Source organism: Pinus tabuliformis, chromosome X, assembly GCF_031772625.1.
Source record: "Pinus tabuliformis cultivar Carrire ecotype Pingquan chromosome X, CPIR1, whole genome shotgun sequence".
Classification (NCBI taxonomy): domain Eukaryota; kingdom Viridiplantae; phylum Streptophyta; class Pinopsida; order Pinales; family Pinaceae; genus Pinus; species Pinus tabuliformis.
In genome coordinates, this window is record NC_142308.1 from 1221389779 (window position 1) to 1221413794 (window position 24016).

At 37.7% G+C, this 24016-nt stretch overlaps 1 protein-coding gene across 1 annotated transcript in view; it reads left to right on the top strand.

Annotated features, from left to right (window-relative positions):
• The window catches only part of LOC149144366 (nucleotide/nucleic acid binding protein), a 235977-nt gene that overhangs the window by 23429 nt on the left and 188532 nt on the right, over nucleotides 1-24016 (top strand). The window contains exons 5-11 of the mRNA XM_089452135.1: nucleotides 4042-4149; nucleotides 4294-4408; nucleotides 4784-5733; nucleotides 5863-5994; nucleotides 17344-17436; nucleotides 17736-17859; nucleotides 19233-19556. Coding sequence (XP_089308261.1) covers nucleotides 4042-4149; nucleotides 4294-4408; nucleotides 4784-5733; nucleotides 5863-5994; nucleotides 17344-17436; nucleotides 17736-17859; nucleotides 19233-19556 — 1846 coding nt within the window. The remainder of the gene's footprint in view (nucleotides 1-4041; nucleotides 4150-4293; nucleotides 4409-4783; nucleotides 5734-5862; nucleotides 5995-17343; nucleotides 17437-17735; nucleotides 17860-19232; nucleotides 19557-24016) is intronic.

The following is a 24016-nucleotide window of genomic DNA, read 5'->3' on the forward strand; positions in this document are numbered from 1 at the left end:
TCTTTAGGCCTTGTCCACCGTCCTGCTTCATATCGAAGTTGATGTGAGTTGGTCCTTAATTAAGCAATAAGAACCTTTGCCCTCCACCAAATGCTAGCTCCAATGAACTCTTTTTGTTGTAAATCACACATAAGGTTGAATTCCTCAATGTAATATTTCTTCTTTCTACCCAACTCTTTTCCCCACACCTTTTTATGAAACTTCTCCATAACAAAATCCTTTAGCTCCTTGCTATTTGTGGGATAGACATTGAGGTAGATATCCCATTTTTCCATCCATGTGTAGTTTTGTTTCATCCATGATTTCTTTCTTTCACCGATGCCTTCATTGAAGATAACATTAGGCCATCTACCTACTCTCATTTGTTCAATTCTTTTTAGGTATCTTATGAGTCGTGCCATAGTAATTGCTTCAATTAAAGTTACTTCTGTTTCACTCAACATTCTCTCATAAGGTACCGAACTTTTTATTTTGAACTTGCTCATGATCAAGCGTTTTTGGATTTTCTCAATTTGTTTCAATTTTGAGATGAGAGTGTTGTTAGCCCACAATTCACACCCATATAGCATCACTGGACAAACTAGTAGTCCAAAAAGCACTTTAATCATTTTCCAATCCCATAACTCTGCCTCTCTACATCTGTTTTGAAGAGCATATAATGCTTTCCACCCTCCTAAAATTCTCTTCTTTCTACAGTCCTCCCAATTGAGTTTGTTGTTGAAATTAATCCCAAGGTACTTGTACTCCTTTACTTCTTCAAGAATGTTGTCGTCAAAGAAGAAAGTATGCTAGCTCTACTTCCTTTTATTAGAAAAAATAATTATTTTGGTCTTGCTAGTATTGACTTGCATCCCCACTGCTCTACAAAAATGCTCAAGGGCATATAAGTGCATTTGCAATCCATGGGCCGATTTAGAAATCAATACAATATCATTAGCGTATAAAAGAAGCTTTATCACAAACTCCCCAATCAAACACCATCTCCACCTTGCAAATTTATCCACTCTTTCAATTTATCAATACATAGACCAAAAAGAGTGGGGGATAGAGGGCAACCTTGCTTGACTCCAATGTCAATTCTAAAGCTTTCTGAAATACCCACTGAGGTTCTAATTTTGACTTTCACTTCTTCATAAAGTCTATGGACAACAGCTCTATAATGCACAGGAATTTCAAGTTCTTCCATTCTACGCCACAACTTATCCCTAGGGACTGTGTCAAATGCTTTTTTGAAGTCAACAAAGCAGCAAAATACTTCTTCTTTGTCATCACAAACCTTTTCAACAATGTGTCTCAACGTGATGCCATGATCCACTGTAGAATGTTTCGGCCTAAAACCCGCTTGTCCTCTTGCTCTCTTTTCTTTTACTTCTGCCCACTTGTTAATTCTGTCTTCTACCATGCTGCCGAAAAGCTTTACGAACAAAGGATTGATCATAATTGTTCTATAGTTGGATGGATAATTAATGTCTCCACTTTTAAAAAGGGGTATTGCTAGGCTAGTTGTCCAGTCTCTTGGGAATCCTTGCTGAATGATGTTGTTGAATATTTTAATGATGTGCGGTGCAAGAGTGCTCATTCCTCGTTTTAGGTACTCTGCTTGAAGTTCAACCAAGTCCTTTGCCTTTCCTGTTTTCAGCTTCTTAATTCCATTCTCCACCTCTTGTAATGTGAACAGCTTTGAATTTGTGTTGATCCTAGGGGAGGACTCCGCCTCATATTCTTTCTCATAAAGTTGCCTTGCATAATCAAACCATTGATTGGCTGTAATATTATTTTCAATTTGCTTCTTCCTTGGTTGCAGTTCCTGCCAGAAAAGCTTTGGATTATTCTTGCTTAAATATATTAACTCTTCTCTCCTTGTTTGCATGAACTCATCTTTTTTCCTTTTTAGTATCTGCTTATATAACTTTACACTCATCTTCTCTTTTCCTACATTTTTCAAGGTTCTCCTTGCCATTTTGCATTCCTCATCAAACCAAGCATTTACAGGAAAGCAATTTGATTCTCATTTCCTATTTTTTGCTCTTTTGCACTTCTCAAGTGCACTTTGGATTATATTTGTTAACTCATGGTTGCTGAAGCGTTTGAAACCAGTTTTCTCTTTCTGAATTAATCTCTTTAACATTGTCTTGAAGATAGTACCATTTTCATGTGTTAGAAGAGTTTTTCCCCTTGATAGTATTGTCGAGAGCATTGAGTTTTCCTCTTATGCTACCTTTCTTCTAACCATGATAACCTTATAAAAATTGGGTTATGGTCTGATTTTAAGTCCTAAATATGCTCTCCAATACTAACTTCATCTATCTTTTCTATTAAGCTTTGTGAACACATCACATAGTCAATGACACTTGCCCCATTGTATGTGTTGCAAGTGAAGTTCCAAGATCTTTTCTATCTATCTAGACCATTGCAAATAATTAGGTTGAAAGCCTCACACAGTGTAAGCAACTTATCTCCAAAATGATTGCTAACTTTGTCATCTTTTGAACAGCTCACCCATTGGAGATTCTCGTCTTCAGTGAGCCAAATAGGATTGTTACCCTCTTTGCAACAAAGGATGCTAGCTTGATTATTTGTTGTTCTAGCATTGAAATCTCCCACTAAAAGAACTTCTCTTTGCTGAGAGTACACGACAATATCTTGTTTTAAAGCTGCATATGGATTCTTGCTATTAAGCCCCTTATTTTTGTAAGTTTTTGAGACTTGAGGGGCAAAATAACATGTCGCAATTCTTATGTGATTCTCATTCTCTGATATTTTCAACCATAAATATTGTTTATTTGCATCTTCTTGAATTAAACGAATGTGACGACCTTCTTTTTCTTTCACTAAAGCTAGTATTCCCCCATACCCTTTACCATTTTCTGCTACCTTGTTCCAAACTGCCAACTTCAAATAACCGTTAAACACAGGAGTTTTGCAACCATCATGTTCATGAGTTTCCGTGAGACAAATTATGTCTCTACCTTCCGCAATAGGTCCTAACCCAGGTCCCCTCCTCCAAGGGTAACCTCTACAATTCCAACAAACTAAACTTAGGTAGACCTGGGTAGGATTTGACTGCTACACAGTTTGGCACATAAGACTCAAATTTGAGTCTTCACCCCTTTATGACCTATGAAAACTTCCTTCCATTCTTTTTGATCATAGAAATAAAATAAAAAATCTCAATTAATCTTTTTCTAAAGATCTCATAGACCATATTTGTCTTAATGAACTTTCACCACCAACACCAACACAATTTTTTTAAGATTGTAATTTTTTTAACTAAAATAATAACATTTACTTATAAATCAAAATATAAAATTAAAAAAATAAATCTTTAAATTAATTTAATTAAAATTATATAATTTAAATAAAATGATTAAAATTTGTAAATATTAAATTATGTTAAAATTAAAAATAAATTGTAATGTCTATAGGCCTTAGATAGACCTAAGTACTCTTTAAGACACTTTTAATTTAAAATCACTAATTCAATTTCCCATCTGGTCTAAAGTGATATATTGAACCTAATAAAAATATAATCTTGCCAAACTTAAAAAAATTAATAATAACATTAAAATATTTAATAATTCACAATACATGCAAAAGTTTTGCTAAATTCAATATATTAACCTAAATATATATTAGATTAATCATATTATTATATAAAGACAAACGTTATATATCTAATGTATTACTAAATATTGAATCTAATATATTGTATTTACGTTAATATACAAACCACAATGGGTGTCTCAGGTTCAATCTCATTGCGAGAAACGAGACAGCAGAATAGACGACCCGGGTAACGAATCCGATTTGGAGGCAATTGAGGGCGCGATATGCTCAGGCGTAACAGTTAGGACGACTGATTGAAGGGGCAGTTGTGCTCTCAGCTATCCATAACATACTGTCACTCATATTTTTTCACAACAGTGGAGAGGAGGAGGAAGCGAAATCTAGTGATATGTGGGTTATTTAATTTGATTTATTTTGCTGTCAAATACTATCCATTGCTCATGAGATTTTGAGATTCCTGTTTTAATTTTTCAGGTCTCGAATTTGCGTGAAGAACTTACCCCGCTATCTCGAGGAGGATCGATTGAGAGAGTATTTCTCTCAGGCGGGAGAAGTAACAGATGCAAAAATAATAAGAACCAAGTAATTAACTTAATCTTTCCAACTCTCGATTTCTGATGCAAAAATCACAAGAACCAAGTAATTAACTTAAATCTTTCCAACTCTCCATTTCTATTATTTTAGGTTAACTGATTTAAGGACAATTATTTTCGTTTATGTGCACAGGGAGGGAAAGAGCCGTCAGTTTGGATTTGTCGGTTACAGGACGGAGGAAGAAGCCCAGGTTGCTGTCAAATACTTCCGGAATGCATTTTTGGACACCTGTAAATTGTCGTGCGAGGTTTTGCACTGATTTCCTTCGTTTAATTTATTCCAATTTTTGTTTTTTGATTGAACTTCGGAACTGTTTATGGCGGTCTAAATCTCAGCACCATGTTCCACCAGGAGAATTATCATCATTTATTTTATTTTTAATTTTTTATAGTGCTTTCTTCAACTCCAGAGCTCAAACACTTCAGGCACCATAAGCTAGCATTTTCAATAGGAGTTAATCACTAGTCACAAGCAGTTTCGTTCGGCTAAGCTGCAGCGACAGTTGAATAGATTAAGTTATGCAACTGAATAGTTGAATAGCTAAGTTGTGCAACTGTAAAATGCACTATGGTTAATTAATTTCTTATAGTTGATGCTGAAAATGGATGAACATTGTAAACAGGTTGCTTTTAAAATCGGAGATTCAAACATTCCACGTCCTTGGAGCCGTCATTCTCAGAAAAAGGAAGAAGACACTAAGAAAAGTATTAATGATAGGGATTCTGCCTTTCCAAAATCAAACAAAAATGAAGACCCTAAAGAGAACCCTAAATCGTCAATTATTGATAAGGATGATCCTCTATTTCAAGAGTTTCTTCAAGTTATGCAACCCAGAAGCAAGACAAAATTGTGGGCCAACGATACTGTTTTGGGTCCTAGTAATGACAACAGTTCTAAACTCAAACGGGTTGATAGTCAGACAGGAAAAGGGAACAAAAAGGTAGATGTTGAGATAGTTGATGGAGTCCTAAGAAAGCTACCAGTCGGAAAGGGTAAAAGTTCAGAGAAGTTAACACGTGTACATGTGAGGTTTGAAGATGAAAGTGACGGCGATTTTGAAGGAGAGGATTCAATGGAAAATGAAAATATTTTGATTGAACCACTTGATGGAGCTATTAGAACTCCAGAAGTAGATGAGTCCAATAATCTAGCTAAAGACGAGACAGTATCAGATATGGACTACTTTAAAAGCAGAATTAAGCAGTGTTGGGATGATAAGGCCGAGAGTGAGGAAGAGGAATCTGCAGATGAAATTGAAGATCAGAGTGGTCAAGATAAGTCTGCAGATGAAACTGAGGAAGATAACAAATTTAACGAGCAAGAGTTTCCCGATTTTACTGAATGTATGCATCAGCATCATGAGGTTGTGCCTGCTGTTGAACTCAAAGACCCTAACATGGATGATGGTAGCAATGCCTATGGATCTAAAGCTACCAATATAAATGAAACATTTGGAGCTACAAAAGATCAAATGCTTGATCATGGTGGGGCATCTACCATAGAAAACCCTGATGAAGAAAGTGCCTTTGAAACAGGACGCCTCTTTGTTAGAAACTTACCTTTTACTACAAGGTATATCCTACTAATGAGTACAAACGATTTATGATAAATATGCTGATCTGTTCTTTATCGTTATACCTTGTAGCGTTCTACTTTTACTAAGCTCTTTGCGGAACATTTTACCCTTGTCAAAATGTGCAGTGAAGAAGACTTGGTTGAATTATTCAGCCAATATGGTGAGATTTCGGAAGTACATCTTGTTCTTGATAAGTTGACAAAGAGCTCAAAAGGCTATGCGTATGTGCTTTACATGCTTCCAGAATCTGCTGCAAGGTAACCTCACTGCATAGTCAAACTTTGTGAAAGTTGATTTTTTTGTCATTTTATTATGTTAATCTAAGCCACACGAGCAAGCTGTTTATTTTCCCTGCAAAATGTTTGATGCAATGCACATGACTGCATGCCATATGGTTAATCCCTGCTTACCGAGGAGCTCCATGGAGGGGACCTCTATTTTTTTTTAAATTATCAATTTCAGCTGAGTAAAAGAAATAGTGTTTGGCTGGGGGAAAAGGTAATAATGGTTCTGTTGTTTCCTGTTTTCCCGGACATGAAAATGGAAACTGTTCAACGTGAATAAGAGAGAGCTAATTGAGGAACAGTAATGATATAGATGAAGCCTGTGCATCTCAAAGATCTCCTAAGCTATAGGAGCTGAAACAGGGCCTTTTCTCTTATGATGGCTGAGAAAAGCACACCTAAATAGTAGTTGTTCAACTAGAGAATTTTATTTTTAGCCTTACTCCCCTTGCTTTTTTTTTCTTCGTGTAATGCATTTCCCGGAGAAACCCACCGGGCACTTCCCCTCATTCCAAGGATGGTACCTATGGCAAACCAGATTCTTCAGGGTTCAAGGCCAAGTCAATATTTGAACAACAATTGGCTGGCAAAGAACAATCATGCCACAAATTGGGATTTGAACCCGGGCATTAGAGGAAACAACAATTACCTTCACAGGTCCATTTTCTCAGTGTGTAAATTCTCCCAAGTGGATTAGCTATTAATAAGTTCTCACTTTGCTTTCTCACTTCAGTGGTTTTAAAATTGAACATGGTAATTTTGTTTTTAAGAGTGGGCTTTCTAGCTATATTTCAAGTTCAGTTTATGTCCTGTTTGTTGTGATGATTTTATTGTCTAGAATGATCATATTCGTCGTGGCTACGTCTCATGTTAAATGTTGTTCTATTAATGAGCTACACACATATTATTATAGAACTCTGGCAAATTATGTTATTCTTGAATTCTTTCATATTATAGAGTAAGCTTTTAATGCAACGTGGCCAATTATTTTTCCAAAATCTGTATTTCATGTAGGGTTTGTTGAGCGGATGTTTACATAGGGGTTCCTTTTTTGGGGATAAATATGAAGCGAGCTGCGACATATGACATTTTAAAAACCGTCTCCTGAAATAGGGTTTAGAAAGTGCATGCATGTATGTGCAACCTGTCAAACTCACATGGGATGTGAATAATCATGTAAATGATAGAATAGTGAATTGCATATATTATTGACATGATATATATTTATAGTACATTGATGTGACCCTTGGATTCATATTTCAAGTGGTCTCTTGGACTCCGGTCGCTGTTCACATCCACACCAACCCATAGAGGATTAGGTGTCCAACATTCCCCCCTTAATCTGAAGGGTTATGTATGAGTCCAAGAAGAGAGCTATAATACAAAATGTGCAAAAACATGCATGGCAGCACTAGGCTGAATGTGCTCTTTGAAATGTTGGTATAAGGGGGTGGTTTAAGGATGACCACCAACACTGGAACCTTTAGTGCAGTTTCCGGAACTCTTCCAAAGCTGGCAAGAAGGTGAAGTCTTCTGCTAGAGGAAGTGTCCCTAATGATTTGGAGAGGGAGACCTTCAACTTGAAACAGGGAGGTGTTCAACTTACGATGGTTTAAGGATGACCACCAACTCTAGAATGCTTAATGCAATTCGTGGGACTCTTCTAAAACTGGCAAGAAGCTGAAGTCTTATGCTAGAGGAAGTGTCCCCAATTCTTTGAAGAGATGTCTCAACCCCACATAGATGGTTTAAGGTTGATCACCAATCGATGGCATGCTCAGGGGCATCTTTGTCTCTGGCTACAGCTCTGAATCTGGCATGGCAGGTTGTGGTCAGGCTCGCTTGATGTGGCTTTGAAGCTTGTAGATGAACATCACTTCCCCCCTGTTAGATACAAGGTGAGATGATGGAGAAAACTCAACTGCAAGACTGTTCAATACTCTAGAACAAGTTTTGACATAGGACTAAAATATCTTCTTGACTATTGATGCCCATTGCCAAGAAGCGATCCATCCATGACGAATCTTTGTTCTTGCCGGAAGCTTGTTTTTGAAGCATCTGTGCGAAGAATGAGTATGCTGACCACAATGCTTGCATGGATGAAGATCAAAACAATGATCTTTCACATGGCCAACTCTTTCACAATGTTGGCATTTCACAATCTGTTGTTGTTGTTGTGGAAGAGGGGCAGACTCTGGAACAGCTGAAGGTGAACTGTCACGAAGAAATCCAACACTCTGAAATTGGATGGGCTTTGAGTAATCTGGAATGTGAAAGGAAACCTCCTTATCATATCCAAGACATGTTCTATGCTTGTTATGGACAAGCTCTTCCCAAGGTCTAATGACCGACTTGGGAAGTGGCAGTGCAGGCTGAATTTCTGCATCTGCATGTACCACTGCTCCTTTATTGGGTACTAGATTGATTTGCTGCTTATGGGAGTCTTTCTCAATGTTCTGAACAGAAACAGGGTTAGAATGATGACTCCCTTGCTGTAATTCTTCTTATTGAAGCTGAGATTCAAGTTGCAAAAACTCGATCTTTTCTTGTGCATTTTGCAGATAGGTTTTAATATCGGAAGTAATGTCCTTGCTGACTTCTACAGTATCATGAACAATAGAGTGTATTAGAGTTTTCAAGAACTCTAATACTTCACCAAGTTTGGCCATTTTATTTTTTTAAAATAAAGACTCAATAAATGATGAGGGAAAATACCCACTTGTACACTCAGCACATCAAAAAGAAGAGAAATTGATATTAAAAACGCTATTCGTTTTGCTGAGAATAAATAATCTTTCAGATACTGTGAATGTGATTGAAAGACCAAAATCTATAGAGGATTCAATGTGCATGAATGGTATAAAGGGATCAACACACCATATGAACCCACATTATAAAACCCACAAGATTATATTGGGAAAAGACTGATATAGTAGGGAAATAAAATCTTCCATAATATCTCAGTTGTGAATATCATTCCAAGGGTAGTTTTAGTAAGGCTCCACCTAAGTCTGTAATAAATGAGCCAATTCAGCAAATAGAATTTTGCATATAAATTTTGATGAATGAGCAACGATGATAACTAGAGAATAATCGCTGCAAGTGCTCTTTCAACAATTATAGGCTACTCTTTTATCCAAGATAACATGTCGATCAAAGCTCACTTTGCCCAATACCTCTTGATCAAAGCTCACTTCTCCCAATACCTCTCGTTGCTGGGCCTACGGTGCCTCGCTTCGGATATTTTACCAAGGATGACAAAGTTGGTTGGATTATTTTCATTAATGACTCTCCTTGATGACTGTGCAGAATTACTCACACTAAAGTTTCACAGAAATGCATTTGGACATCATTGCCACACGCTTCACATCTCCAACTTTACCTGATTACCTTTTTCTTGTCAATGGTGGCGTGACACCTCATCATCCCTCCAGGAGAAGGCCAAGTCAGGATTCCAATCTTCAACTGCCACAACCGGTTCAATTCAATCTTTTGACCACCGTACACATAAGCAACATTCAATGCACAAATGCTTCATTCATAGTTTCAGTGTCAACTCAATACAACGTCAATTATTGAACACAAATATAATTCATCAGATAGAGCGATCTTCAACAATACCACCTGCAATCTTCAACGCAAATACCTTTATATCTATATCCTTTCTAAACACTGTTAGAAAGACATGACCATTTGAACACCTATGACTTACCAACCTTGGAGTGATTGCCACACTTGTGAAGGTGGATGATACGAATGCTATCAATTTTCTACTTTCTATGGAAATAATTCCACTTTGGTCTATCTCTTCAAAGAATGTTGCATGTTCACGTTGAGTTCGTGTCTCACTAGGTGTGCCAGCAATGGGGGAGGAGTGACACACTGAGACGTATCTCCAGCGCTGGTGTTTGCGGAATATCCTCATAATGACTTGATTGTAGCTCCAGTTATTTGAAAGTGAGACCTCATACTATAGTCACTCCAATCTCTCGTAATCCAAGGGCAACCAAATCCTCATGTGCCTCACCCTTAGCAACAGAAGTGTGCATGGGTTTAGACACCAAAGGCAACCCCATTCTTCGTCAAAAGGAATACTGAGAGCAACATTTTATTGAATAAAATTTTACGAGTTGTCCAAGTGGGCACACACAGGAGAAACACAAGTGCATTGGACGAGGCAACGTTGAGCTAGGGTAGAAAAATGGAAGGGCATTTGAGAGTTTGTGGAGCTAGGGTAGCGCAAACAAAGGTGGACAAGGTAGTCGTATTGTGGACTATTAATACTGAACGATACAACGATGTTATCGTGGGTTTCAATGACACAAAGGAAATCCTGCTTGCTTCTCTGGAAAGAAATGAGTCCGAAATCTCGTCATTGACTCTGTACGGCTTGGCTTATGTTTAGGAGAACGTTCCCTTCATAAACGACAGTCCTCAAAACGCCTTCGTTCCAGGATTGATTGATTTAGCAATTACAAAGAACAGTATCATCGTAGGAGACGACTTCAAGAGTGGACAAAGGACATTTTTTTAAACGACAAGACAACCCAAAATAGGTTTCAAAGTCTTTGAGAGGAAAAATTGACGAGCTGCACAATAAATGAATGCAGAGGACTAGAGTACTGAATCGGGTTGGCGTTACATATGGGAGGCGTTACTATGCTCAACAGAATGGCAAAGTGGATGGCAGCGAGAATGGCGTTGATATTCCCGAGGGAAGGAGCATTTCTGTGTAAGAGGCGCATAGTAATGAAAGGGGTAGAGTGGTAAGACAAGCAGAAACGCAGCGGGACTGACAAAGGTTGTAGGCTCACTAGAAAGGTATTAGTCGAGGGAGGCATGACTGACAGTGGAGTTGGCCACAAAAACAGTGGTTCAGATATGAGTAGGGTAGGAGATCGCCTGCTCCAATACCATGTCAAACTCACATGTGATGTGAAAAGTCATGTAAATGATAGAACAATGAATTGCATATATTATTGACATGATATACATTTATAGTACATTGATGTGACCCTTGGATTCATATTCCAAGTGGTCTCTTGGACTCTGGTGGTTGTTCACGTTCCACGCCAACCCATAGAGGATTAGGTGTCCAACATTCCTAGCAAGCAAGTTGATAGGTGTATCCTGATTCCTCACAAATATATGTATTGAGCATGCTGTAGTCTAACTCTTCTACATTTTATCTTTTTTCTTGGGCATATTTTCCTCTCAATGCTTGAAATCCGGCTGGGATTTGTTAGGATCTCAAGTTTGAGCTATGTAGTTTGCACAATTAAAGTGCCCTAGGGTTTTGAAGGTTGCTGAATCCATTTATGCATTCAAATTGTGCCCTAGGGTTTTGAAGGGTGCTGAATCCATTTATGCATTCAAAAACACATTTTATACAACGAAAGATCACAATCTTGCCCAAAATTGTATCCCTCGATTTGGCCCAAAAGACCAAAACGCAAAAGGGTTAGACAATGCCTATTATGCAGAATGGGTTGATATTTTTTTATTTTTATTTTCTACGTATGCCATTGTGTAGATTATAAATGAATCATTTACTTTAGTATTCTTAATTCACTAGCATATGGTGAAACGATTGCCTCCCTCCAGTGTAATTGGCAACACAATTTTTTTTATGACATGCACACTAATTTTACAACTACATTGGGGTTTTTTAGCAATGCACACAAGAACGTTTTAAGAAGATAAACAAGATATTAAAAGCTCAAAATAAATTACACAAGAAAGATTGCAATTTAATGTATAAACGAGAAGCACTTTAAATCTAGTTGCATGATAATATTTGATCAATGATACATCGATAATTTATAATAAGTTGGTATGGGGTTAAACTTTAAAGGCATGCCAACTGGTTTAAGAGGAGCAGGGATAATATAAATATACTGCTATAATAACACCACTCAACACGTAAGGATAAGTTACAAAACACAGTGGCAATCAACATTTAATAATTTTTGTTGTAGACAAGTGTCCATTGTTGCAACCTATTGATTATAGGTCACATTCAATGTTGTAGGCATTGTAACTTAATTTTTTGCACTTTAATCCCAACTACTTTGATTGGAATGCCTTGTCATACATCCATTGTATACATCTATCTTAGGGATATTCACTGTTCAGTGAATCTCATTCCTTAGTAACATCTTCTTAAAACTTTGGCGAAAGGGAGGGAAAGGTCCAAAAAGAAACCTCGATTAACCATCTAGTTAATCATAATAACCTCGGTATGTGTAGCCCTTGTGTTGGCTACAATAATTTCACTAACTGATCATTAGGACAATTAGACGGTAGGAATTGGGGTCCTTGGAGGCATGGTAAGTGAGAAAAAGAGGTCATTAAGGGAGCCAATTGCCTTACCAGGGCATTGCAACATCTCTATGTATATAAATAACCAAAGAAGAGCACTTATTTGGTTGTAATAACCAAAGGGTACTTTCTTTATACAAATGCTATTTTCACTCAAAAAGTGAGTGCTATATTTGGAGATTACTATTTTTAATTCCCTCAAGTGTTCTATCTTAACCTTTCTCATCTTCGTACTTTTGTCATGCTAATTCTATATATTGTAACGAGCAAAGAGAAGGTTTTGATTTTCTTGTGTAAGATCTTCGTGCTTTCTTCTATCCCTTTTGTGCTTATTCCTCTTAGAGAGATTGAGATCAACTACTAGCATGGACTACCTGTGATGGTGGATTGGTTGTGCTGTATTATGATTAGTACTGTCCCATTCAGCAGAGTTGATTTGTACCATGACATGTGTTGTCCAAATTTGTTAGAACTTTGTTCTACCAACTACTTTTGATAATAAAGACAGATTTTCAATTGCGACCAATATTTTCTTAGGCTTTCATCGGTGCTTAATCTTTGATCTTACTAAGGTTTTAGTGATATGCTTCTGATTGTCTTCCACCCTATTCACTTGTAATCTTTTCATTTTCTTTTGACTCCATAAAAGGTACCGGTTTACTGAATATTATTTTCTTGATCTCTCATTTAAAATGAATTTTTGCATCAAACATTGAACACTATGCATCTTTGGCATATCAAAGTAGGCATCTGGGTTATTTTAATACTGTTTTCGATAAAATTCAGCAAGATTAGCTTGCTGTAACTTCACCTTTATTACGCTTTTTCTCTGTTTCTGTGCATTTAAACATAAAAAACACTCAAAAATACCAAAAACAGCAGCATTATATTTATTAGGACATCCGTAAATTATCACCGTAATTTTTGTTTTTGCATTTAAATCAGTAGGCTTGCGGTCATATAGTTGCATTGGGTTATGTGTGTGGCCTTAAATTAATTTTTAGCCTATGTTTTGTTAGAAAATCAGAAAGACAGAAATTTTTTCTTAACTAGATAATTACTTGTGATTCTTTTATCTTCATGTTCTTTTTTTATCTTTTAGTTCATCAAGCAATTACCAAAACAATAGCACAAAGACACCAGATATAGGCAGACAGTCAGGGCAAAAGGTAAAACCCCTATCTAGGGGAAACCCCAGTGAACAACTCTTCCTTAAATAACTTCTTTGAGATAATCCAAGACTCTTGACCTAGACCCAAACTTCCTCCACACCAAGTCAGCCCTTTCTTCCTTCTTGTAGATGATAACCCTTCAATAGCATCTTCGACCTAGTAGCAACAACTTGCAGTAGCAGCTTCGACCCAGCAAATGGCAGCAGCGGCAGCAGCAGCAACTTCAACCTGACAAGAGAGACTTTGATCTCCTAGAGAAATCCACCTGAGAGAGAGATAGATAGCCCAAAATTTTGATTTTCTCCTTTTCTTCCTCTTTCTCCAACTTCGGACTCCTTTTGCCTTCCTTTCTTACTTCGCACTTTTCTAGCTCTTTCTTTTGGATATTGAACTTGTGAGAGATAGAATAAATGCTACAAATGAATTCAAACTGCTCCAATATATAGGCTTTTGGTGAGGTCAAATTACCCAGTTTGAGGCCGACTTGGTGTGGAGGGGACAAATAGCCTATTTGACTCAATATTAATTCTTTTTACATGATTCAAAAGCCCAAGAAGGGTTTCTTTAAATGGACAATGACTCTAATGACTCAGAATACTTCCTAGAAGTCCTCAATGGGGGACTTTGACCTAAAACATGATGACCCAAGCATGAAACCCATGTTTTAATAAGTGATAATAATAATAATAATAAATTTTTTTCTTCATTCTTTTTGATAAATACATTTCATTGCGACTCAAATACATTTATGAAGACTGAACCTAGTTACATTTTCCAACATGTTTCCATTCCATTTCGGCCTCAAGGGAAATTACTGCTTGCTGTAAATTCTGTTTTGCTGCTTTATTGGTGCATTTTTCATAATCGTAATTGCATTTGGTTTTGTCACTTCAGTCAGAAACAAATATTGCATCATTTTTTGTGCATTCTTCTGATTCTCATATCATTTATCAATTGCTGTTTTTAAAAATTTGTGCACAGATTTGTTAGGGCAGCGGTCTACAATTTTGATTTGTGTACTAATCATTTCTTGCATCATAGTTTGACTCCTAAGGTCATCGAGGGATTACCCGTTGTGGTTAGCAAGCACAAACCTAAGTGCAGGGAAATATTATCTGGTGACAATGTACTATTTCTAGTTACCTTGGAACTGTACAGTTTCAAGTGATAACACATTGTGCAATGTGCATTCATCTTTTACTGTCTTCTTTGCTCTCATTTTTCTGTTACAATCTTCTTGCCAACAGGTCCACTGGATTTTGAATTCATCTTGTTGCACTGGCCCTTGATGATCTGATGCTTACTCTTCTTGAGATCTTGTTGAATCTCCCATAGTTCACACAAAAAATGAGCATTTGTGTCTATAGTGACAGTGGCTTATGTCCATTGGAGGTCGCTGAGTTCTAGACCAAGATACCCAAAATAACCCAACAAATTCTTCTCTAACCAGAGCACTTTGGTTCACTGCCGTTTCCATGGTGGCCACGAAGAGGGGCATAATCAATGGCTTGAAGCCATTCCAGAACCAATAGAACTATAAACCCACACACAAGGTTCTAATTAGTAAATTACCCATCGTACTACTCATAAGCTTGCATGGCCATGGCAGAATGGAATGGATTAATGAGCATTGTGGGTGCCTGAACTCTCCATCTTTTCAATCTTGCTTTATGAAAGGCTTGTTATTATGCGACTTTTTTTTGGTAATAAAGAATTCAGTATGATTTGCATTAAAAATTGGCTGTGGCTGAACCAACTTCCAAGATAACACAAAATATATAGATGAGGTCTATCATAAGTTCTTCAAACATTCACAGAAATTCAAAATCACTTCCTATAGGATGTGCTAGCCTTACTAACCTATGCATATCACTATCTATTTGACTGGTATGTTGTCAAATGAATTCCATAGATCTCTGTCACCCAACCTTAGAATGCCCCTATTTTTCTGGCTTGACAACCTTCCCTTGGACCATGTCCACCGTCTCTGCCAACTCTTCATAACGCTGGTTATTGTTCTCCATAAATATTTCAAATTGTCTTTCCTTTCTCCCGAGAGATTCCACTCGTAAATTTGTGCCTACAATCTGCCTGTGCATGAGATGGGTTTCTAATGAGTGCATGTTTTCCTAGTTCTTTCTTCACCCTTCTCATTTATGAACATATAGGGAGAGAGAGTCATGAATTGCACCGACATTTCAATTACACCTCCTTATTCCTCTTCGTAGGTTTGTATTCTCGCACAGGTATTGTTTGTTGGGTCGAGTTTTTCAATCCGCCTTCCAACTGTTGCCCACTAGCTGAGGTCTAATCAAAAGCCAAATACTAGACACATGGGCTATTCCTTCCAGGACTTGTCTGCCCTCTCTCAACAAGAAGCAACAGATTGGTGATAAGAAGGAATGTCCGTGAATTCGAGGAATTTAACCCACATGCAGGAAGCCATCCCATCCTTATTGTATTGATAAATGCTACCTCAGGGGTGAAGATAAGAGTGAGACCAAAGTAATGAGGGGGCTTTAATGGCCATCTTTTCACCACTTTCACACCTCACCACTTGTCTGTAATGCTTAGGTCCATCAAACAGTGAACTAAGGATAGATTGATAATTATGATGGGAAGTAGATGAGTATAAGCCCATCCCATTTATGCTTACATTTTCAACAACTATGTGAACTGCTTCATTTACTTTCCTATTGACTGAGGCATTGGGTGATCTCAGATTATGGAAGAACTCTTCCCTAGGCCTCAAATCCTTTTGACTAGAAATCCAAATTGGATATCTTGTGGAGTCGATTGGTTGTATATATGTCTAATTAGTTATCACTAAAGAATCCCTTGCCACAATTAATTGCTTTATCCTTCTGTTCTTGAGAATTGATAGTCCTTGGAACAATACCAATGCCTTGGCTTGGTTATTCTTGGCCTTGCCTATTCTCCATGCATAACTTATTTCTTGTTTTCCTTTGGGATTGAGAGTGATCCCCTCTGTGCCTGCCACCCCTTGTTGTTGTGTGACCTTACGTCCATACTTGATGACCATTTTAAAGGAGGGTATTAAGGATGATTCCTCCCCATTTATTTTAATTTAACCTCTGCTCAAACTCATTCCTAGATTGGCTGAGGCATCATTCTTTCTAGTTAGAGATCTCAGAACTTAAAATAAGTAATTTTTTGCGACATAATCTGACGTTTCTAAGAGGGTTTTGTTGAAACATTGATTGAATGACAGTCAAAGAATCCCCTATTAGTGTCATTGGTTCAGGCTTTTCTCATTTGACATGACTAGGACCTGGAAAACTGCTAGTGCCTCTGGCTCATTTTTTGTTGCATTCCCTAGAACCCATGCATACTCTATTTCTGTTTGTCCATTGGGGTCATAGATGACCCACCACTTGCAAGTTCTCTATGTTATGATAACTTTTTCATTCTGTTAAATTTTTTACAAACCGTAGAGTAGGTGGCAAGAAATTATTTTCTTGGGTGCTTGTTTGCTATTCTTCTCAATGGGTCTATGTGCGATCTCGTACATTTATACTGCTTGCTTTTCTTTTGGTCTGAGCATGGTTTATTTTATTTCATTTTTGAATTCTGCTGATACTATAATTTAATTACAGTAAATGATTCATATTGCTTCCTGTTTTCATCATTACTCTTTTAGTGTATCGTTCTCATTTCAACTGCTTAGATATTGATTTTTTTTCACCTTGGTCCTTAAATAATAGAAATTCCAGATTTAAGGCCTTGGCAACGTTTTATCCAATATCTGGATGATGCTAGTTCCTTATGCTACTATCCATTTTTCATTCTGCTTTATGTTTTTCTGCAGGGCACTTGAGGAGCTAGACAAGTCAATATTTCAAGGGAGATTGCTCCATGTTATGCCTTCCAAACAACCACCTCCTGCTCCTGAAAAACTACTGTAAGCTCTTGCCCGCATGATCTGTTTTTTTCTACATACAATTTGCAACTAAATTTTGAAGTGTGCAAGAATTATTTATTTGACCTTAAACTTGAAGAGAAGGATCGAGAGGTTCAACCACTTGCCATATTTAAGATGTTACTCGCTAAATATTTTCAGGATCAGACATTGTGCAACTTATACATATGTAAAATTGATATAAGAAACCATAGAGTTCAATCTTTTGTTTATCGTTGGATTTGAAACAAAGGCTGGAATGACTGCATGGTTGGGATTACTTATGTTGGTTAGTTTACCAGAACTAAAGGCACTGCAGCAGCAGGAATGAACACATTTAAACAAAAAAGGGAAGATCAGAAGAAGGTTTCGGAAGCCAGTGGTGATACAAGAGCATGGAATTCTCTATTCATGCATCCTGACACGGTATGTGTTTAGACTTATTGCTTTCAAACATCGGGCTAGTCATGTCTATATATTTTTTAGAAGCTGTTTGTTTGCAGAATCATATTTTATGAGTTCATGTTCCATTCAGTAACCTAAAGTTTCTTTATATGGCTGGCATATATTCACCTTCATATCTTAATCCTTGGTTATAAACTTATAACATATACAAAATTCAGAGAAAATGAAAGGATTAAGTAGTTTAGAAACAACACTTAGACACCAAACAAAGTTTTTTGATTTATATTGCAAGTAAGGGTGCAAATAGGGAATATTACACCGGACACCAAATAAAGTTTTTTGATTTATATTGCATATAAGGGTGCAAATAGAGTTTTACATCGAGATAGTTAAGAGATTAGTTCTAAGATACAGAAAATTATGGTACTGATATGGAATATGTAAACTTGAGGCTCTCAGTGGCCCCCAAAGTACAAAACTCATCAAACCATAATTTAATGAGTACATACTACATGCCATGTCATGAGTCATGACTCATAATTCATCAAGATTAGGCTGAATTCTCAAAAATATCCTCTGCAAATGGGTAGACAGCAAACATGGAGTGTGTCCCCTCCAAAGTCAGCTCCAAGTTAGCTTCTTATCAACTCGAGCAACAAACTGCAAGGTGCCGATCTCTTCAGTCCAAATTTTCCAAACAGTGGCATTGAGAAGTGGTTGAGCATGGAGTGATTGAGGAAACTATTCGTTTGGATTGGTTTTGGTCCAAAACTGGCTAGACATGGCCAAGTTGAGTTGACCCAGCTGTTTCTGATAACACTGGTCACTGTCTGCTTTTGTGCAGACTTTGCCTCACCTAGCAGAAATTCGGGACAGTTTTCTCTATGAAGGGAGGATATGGTGAGATATAGTAGGTGAAAATGGCATTGCATTACGATATGCAACTTCTGACTTGGGGAGATATATTGTATACATAATCCTGCTAATTACTTAAACCACTCCAACACTGACATCCCATTGATGACGCCATTGATTAATTACAATCCATTTTTGGACTCTGTGCTTTATGAATATAATGACATATACAGTGTACAAAATGTGTGTACAGTTCATTTCTCTCTTTTATTCTGTATTATTTGTGCATGTATTCCCTTTTCTGTTTGTGTTCTCATATCAAAGTAAGCAATGCATGTAGCTTTTTGATTGTTTTTTCTATCTTGTAATTTTTGCTCAACTGCCTTTACACACAAAAATATATCACTGCAGTAGCTCGATTATGGCTAATAAGGGATACATTAACCATGATGCTTTGGTTAACGTTTCTTGTCAATATGCAACAATTCTCTGCTCTTTTGGACAGGTTTAACTACTTTGTTCTTCTTCTTGTTTTGCAGATAGCAGAGAATGTTGCCAGGAAGTATGGGGTTAGCAAAAGTGATCTATTAAATCCAGAAGCTGATGATCTTGCTGTCCGCATGGCCTTGGGGGAAACACATATCATTGCTGAAACCAAAAAATCTTTAAGTAGTGAAGGAGTGAACATAGAAATTCTGGAAGACCTTGCTTCTGGAAAATTAGAAAAAACAAAGAGAAGCAATCATGTATTACTTATAAAGAACTTGCCCTTCAGTACATCAGAAGCAGACCTGGTGCAGATGTTTGGGAGGTTTGGCAGTTTGGAAAGAGTCATCCTTCCTCCAACAAAAACAATGGCATTGGTAAGTCTGTTCTTTTCCTTCACGATGCCTTGCCTGAGTAGGTAAAGAAGTTGGATTTTCATCTTTTTGCTTATTTATTGATTTCACCATATGCTTGTTCAGTTTGTGCATGGGCAATGTTCTATTTGTGGTACTTTGCTTTCTCAGATAATGATGTTACCTTTCATTTTATTATATGTTCCGATATATAACTAGTAGACACCTAAAATGTGAAAATTTTAAATTCTGTTGCAATTACTGGTTAGTATTCGCCTATCTGTTTAGATTATTTGTCTTTTGCAATTAACTTGCGGCAAATACTGAATAAAACACAACTGTAACTTCACAAAAAAATAAATGGCCCCAGGAACTGAGAAAATTATGCACACACACAACATAGATGACACCAATATTTTTGGACAATAGTCCATGGAAAAACCCCAATGTGGGGAAAACTAGTCTGCAGATGAGGGTTTAGATTAATTCTTCAAATGAAAGAGTACATCAACTGCTTGCCTCTCTCATTGGCAAAGCTCAGGAAATTATCTTCACTGACAATATTGATCTAGAAACACAAAGTTTCCTTCTGTAAATCAAATCGGCCTCCTACTTGCAACTTGCACTGGCAAAATATGGAAATGTATACGGCCTTCTTGGAATTCGCACTGCCTCAGGAAAATCGTTCCTGCACCTTCTTATTCTGGCTGCAACCCGACTGAGCTATTCACACCTCCTCCAGCAAATGTCTCCGACAACTGGAAATCGAATTACTGCCCAGTAATGAGCACTGACAAACTCACACTAGCTAGTGCGGTCTCTTTGTAGAATAATTTGGCCTCTATTCCCTTCTCTCGGAATGCTGAAATCACGTGAAGAATTCCTCCAACAATCACTCCTCAATTCTTCCTACTGAAACCCTTATTGCTGGTGTTCCTGCACTTCCTCTGCGCCCTTATTCTCACTGCAACTCTGTGTCTCGATGTCTTACTGATCTACTCTTCAAATGCCCATCAATTTCCTCTTGTAATTTCTCGTTGACAAATCAACAACCATGATCTAATCTCAATTGGTGGCTAAGATCATCTTGACCCCATCAAGTGACTTCTCCGAAAGTCTCTAGAGGAAAATTGATTTACCCCAATCAATACTGATTAATTAAGCTTATTTCCCTAAGTTAGACTTAGAAAAATTAACTAATTGGCTAATTAATTCTAATCAAGGCCTTTACTGATTAATTAAGCTTATTTCCCTAAGTTAGACTTAGAAAAATTAACTAATTGGCTAATTAATTCTAATCAAGGCCTTTTCTTGCGAAGCCTTTTCGGGGTATTGGAGAAAATGTGTTCCCTGGCCTCATGGGCACAATGTGAGACTAGAACACCTGCTTGAGCTACACAAACTAACATAAAAAACCACAGGGTGAATGAAAATCAGTTATCTTTTGGTTCTAGAATGGGTTCAGGTTTAGATATTGAGTGGGGTTGTTATTAACCGAGTTTATAAAGAGTCACATGCATAGAGGCTTATGGGTATTACAAGTAGATAGTTGTATATGTACATGCACAAACATGTGTTATGAACTTATAAATATCCATTCACTAGTGTCTTTTGTGTGTATCCATGCAAGCCTACAACATATGGTTTCTCTAAGTCCTCTTGAATTTGATGCTTGTTCTAGTTTACACCAATGGAACATTTCTGGATCAGTTTCATTGAGATACTGTTGGTGTCCTTACATTATAACTTGTGTATGAACTTTGTAACCCCAACAACTTGTTTAATTACTTCCTAGGGGATCAGATCTACTGAAGAAAAAGCGCTGCTGAGATTTAACACTTAAATAAAGTGTAACAGATTCTTACTCTTGGCTTGGCTTTTCTGTGGCTTCTCTGTGATTTCTGATGGCTATTCTTTGATGGCTCTTGTCCTTGTCTTCCAATGGCTTCCCTGATGGCTTTCCTCCTTGGCTTCTTGCTCTTGTTACTTCACGGATCTGCTTCTCCTTGGGTTTCCTCCTTGGGTCTATTGCTTCTATTATGTCTGTATATCCATATGTTGTATCCAGTCCTTGGGTCCTTCATGGGAAACATTATGATCACAAGAATTTGCCATCACAAACACTGCCATATTGACATCAATGACAACCTTGATTAACACAAAGGACATGTTTAATCAACATAGGGCCGACTTGAAGAAGGGCAACTTGGGGCCGACTTGATTTTGAGGCATTTGTAGGTGTGCAAAAATTCTAATTTTCCTAGTGAGGGGAGATGCCATCAAGGGGAATCCAAATGTGAAAAGAGCCGTCAAAGGAGGGGCTTCTAGGATGGGGAATTAACCCTAGTTGCACTCTTTAACACTCCCTCTCAACTAGGGATTAATTCTAATTGACCACGTCCATCCACGACTATTTCATCATGTTCATCATGTACCATCTTTGCAACTTGTCTCGTCTCTATTGAAGATTGATATTATATATTAATAAGAAAGGATTGAAAGAGGGTGTGTCACAAGACCCTACCACACTCACCAAAATGACAGAGGCAAGTCCTCATGTCTAGGGGACAAGAACCCCTACCAGGCCTGATCCTTAAAGATCAAGTTGTTGAACATCATGCATACTAGTCATAGGGAATACAGTAGTACCTGATGCATCCATCGGTAGTACTAATTAACCCCAACCTATTTTCCTAACTCTTTGGCCAGATGAGAGGTACTTCCCAAGAGTCCCAAACTTCAAGGGTATGGTGTATGCTTGGGCATCCACAGGGGAAGGTGAACCACTGAACCTGTGCTTAATAATGCTTGGGTATATACTTCACAGGGGAAGACTCGCCATATGCTCATATAACTCCAAGAAGTACCCTAGGCCCTGCAGGAGCTCCCAAAGCTCAATGTGCAACTCAAGTGGGACCTTGATGAGAGGGTATTTCCAGGACTCCAAGTCTCTCTCTGAAGATTAAGAACTTGGCCTTTCCCAAAAGCTTTGTGAGGATGTGAGTAACCTGTTCATCCATCTTGATGTGATGGATCCTTATTGCTCCCCGCTATACCATATCCTAGATAAAGTGGCACCTGATATCAATATGTTTGGATTGGTCGTGGAACACGAGATTCTTTGAGAGACGAATCCCACTTTGATTATCGCAATAAATGATGGTGGTATCCAACACATGCTCAAATAGCTCATTGAAGAGCTTCTTCAACGAAATAGCTTCACAATAGGCCATACTAGCTGCAATATATTCAGCCTCCGCGGGGCTTAGTGTAACTGATTTTTGTTTTGTTTGTAGCAGATCCCAAAGAAAAACAACATCCATATGTGCTTTTTCTATCCACCACATTGCTAGCCTAGTCAACTACAAAATATCCATGTAGCCTCAAATTCTTGGTAGTATATCTCAGTCCAAAGTTGATAATGCCATGAACATATCTTATGATGCTTTGCAGCAACCCAATGTACATGATGAGGCCCAACCATAAATTGATTCAAAGTATTTATAGCAAAGCATATGTCTGGTTCGGTGTTCACCGAGAACATTAGGGCCCCCACAAGTTGTCTATATTAAGAAGGATTTGCTAGTTCTGGACCAGCAACACTTCCACATGGCTTCTTGAAGTTTAGTTCCATTGGAGTAGACACAAACTTGCATTCCACCATACCACATCTTTCTAACAACTTCACAATGTATTTCCCTTGAGAAAGGAAAATCTCGCCTGACTTTTACCAGACCTCGTAGCCTAGGAAGTAATGCATCAGTCCTAGGTCCTTCATCTCAAATTTGAGAGTCAACTCTCTCTTGCATTGATAAATGACAGGGTCTGCACTAGTCAAAAATAGATCATCGACATGCAAGACCAAAATAAGTGGCATGTCCTTTTCATCCTTGAAGTATAAGTTTGGATCAACATAGAGCTCCTTGTAAATTCCAACTTCATAAGATAGCTATCAATCCTATCATACCAAGCCCTAGCGGCGTGCATTAACCCATATAGGGCTTTTTTCAATCTGCATACATGTGTCCTTCTATCTTGTATTTCAAACCCTTGAGGTTGTTCCAAGTAGACTTTCCCCCTTAAGTGAGCCATGCAAAAATGTAGTCTTGATGTCCATTTGATGTAGGCTCCATCCTTGATTGGCAATAAGAGCAATTATGGATTGAATAATGGTGTAGCGAGCAACTGGTGTAAATATTTCATCATAGTCCACTCCTTCCTTTTGAGAGAAACCACGAGCCACAAATCTTGCCTTATATTTTTTAGCACTTCCATAAGCTTCATGTTTAATTTTGTAGATCCATTTGAAGTGACCATAGACTTGTCCTTGGGTCTAGGCACCACTTCCCAGACATCATTCTTCATGATTGACTCATATTCCTCAGCCATCATATCTTTTTAGACTTGGTGCTTTATAACTTCTTCGAAAGTGCAAGGTTCAATTTGAATGATAGTACTCATGGCAGGCAAGTATCCTTGATATT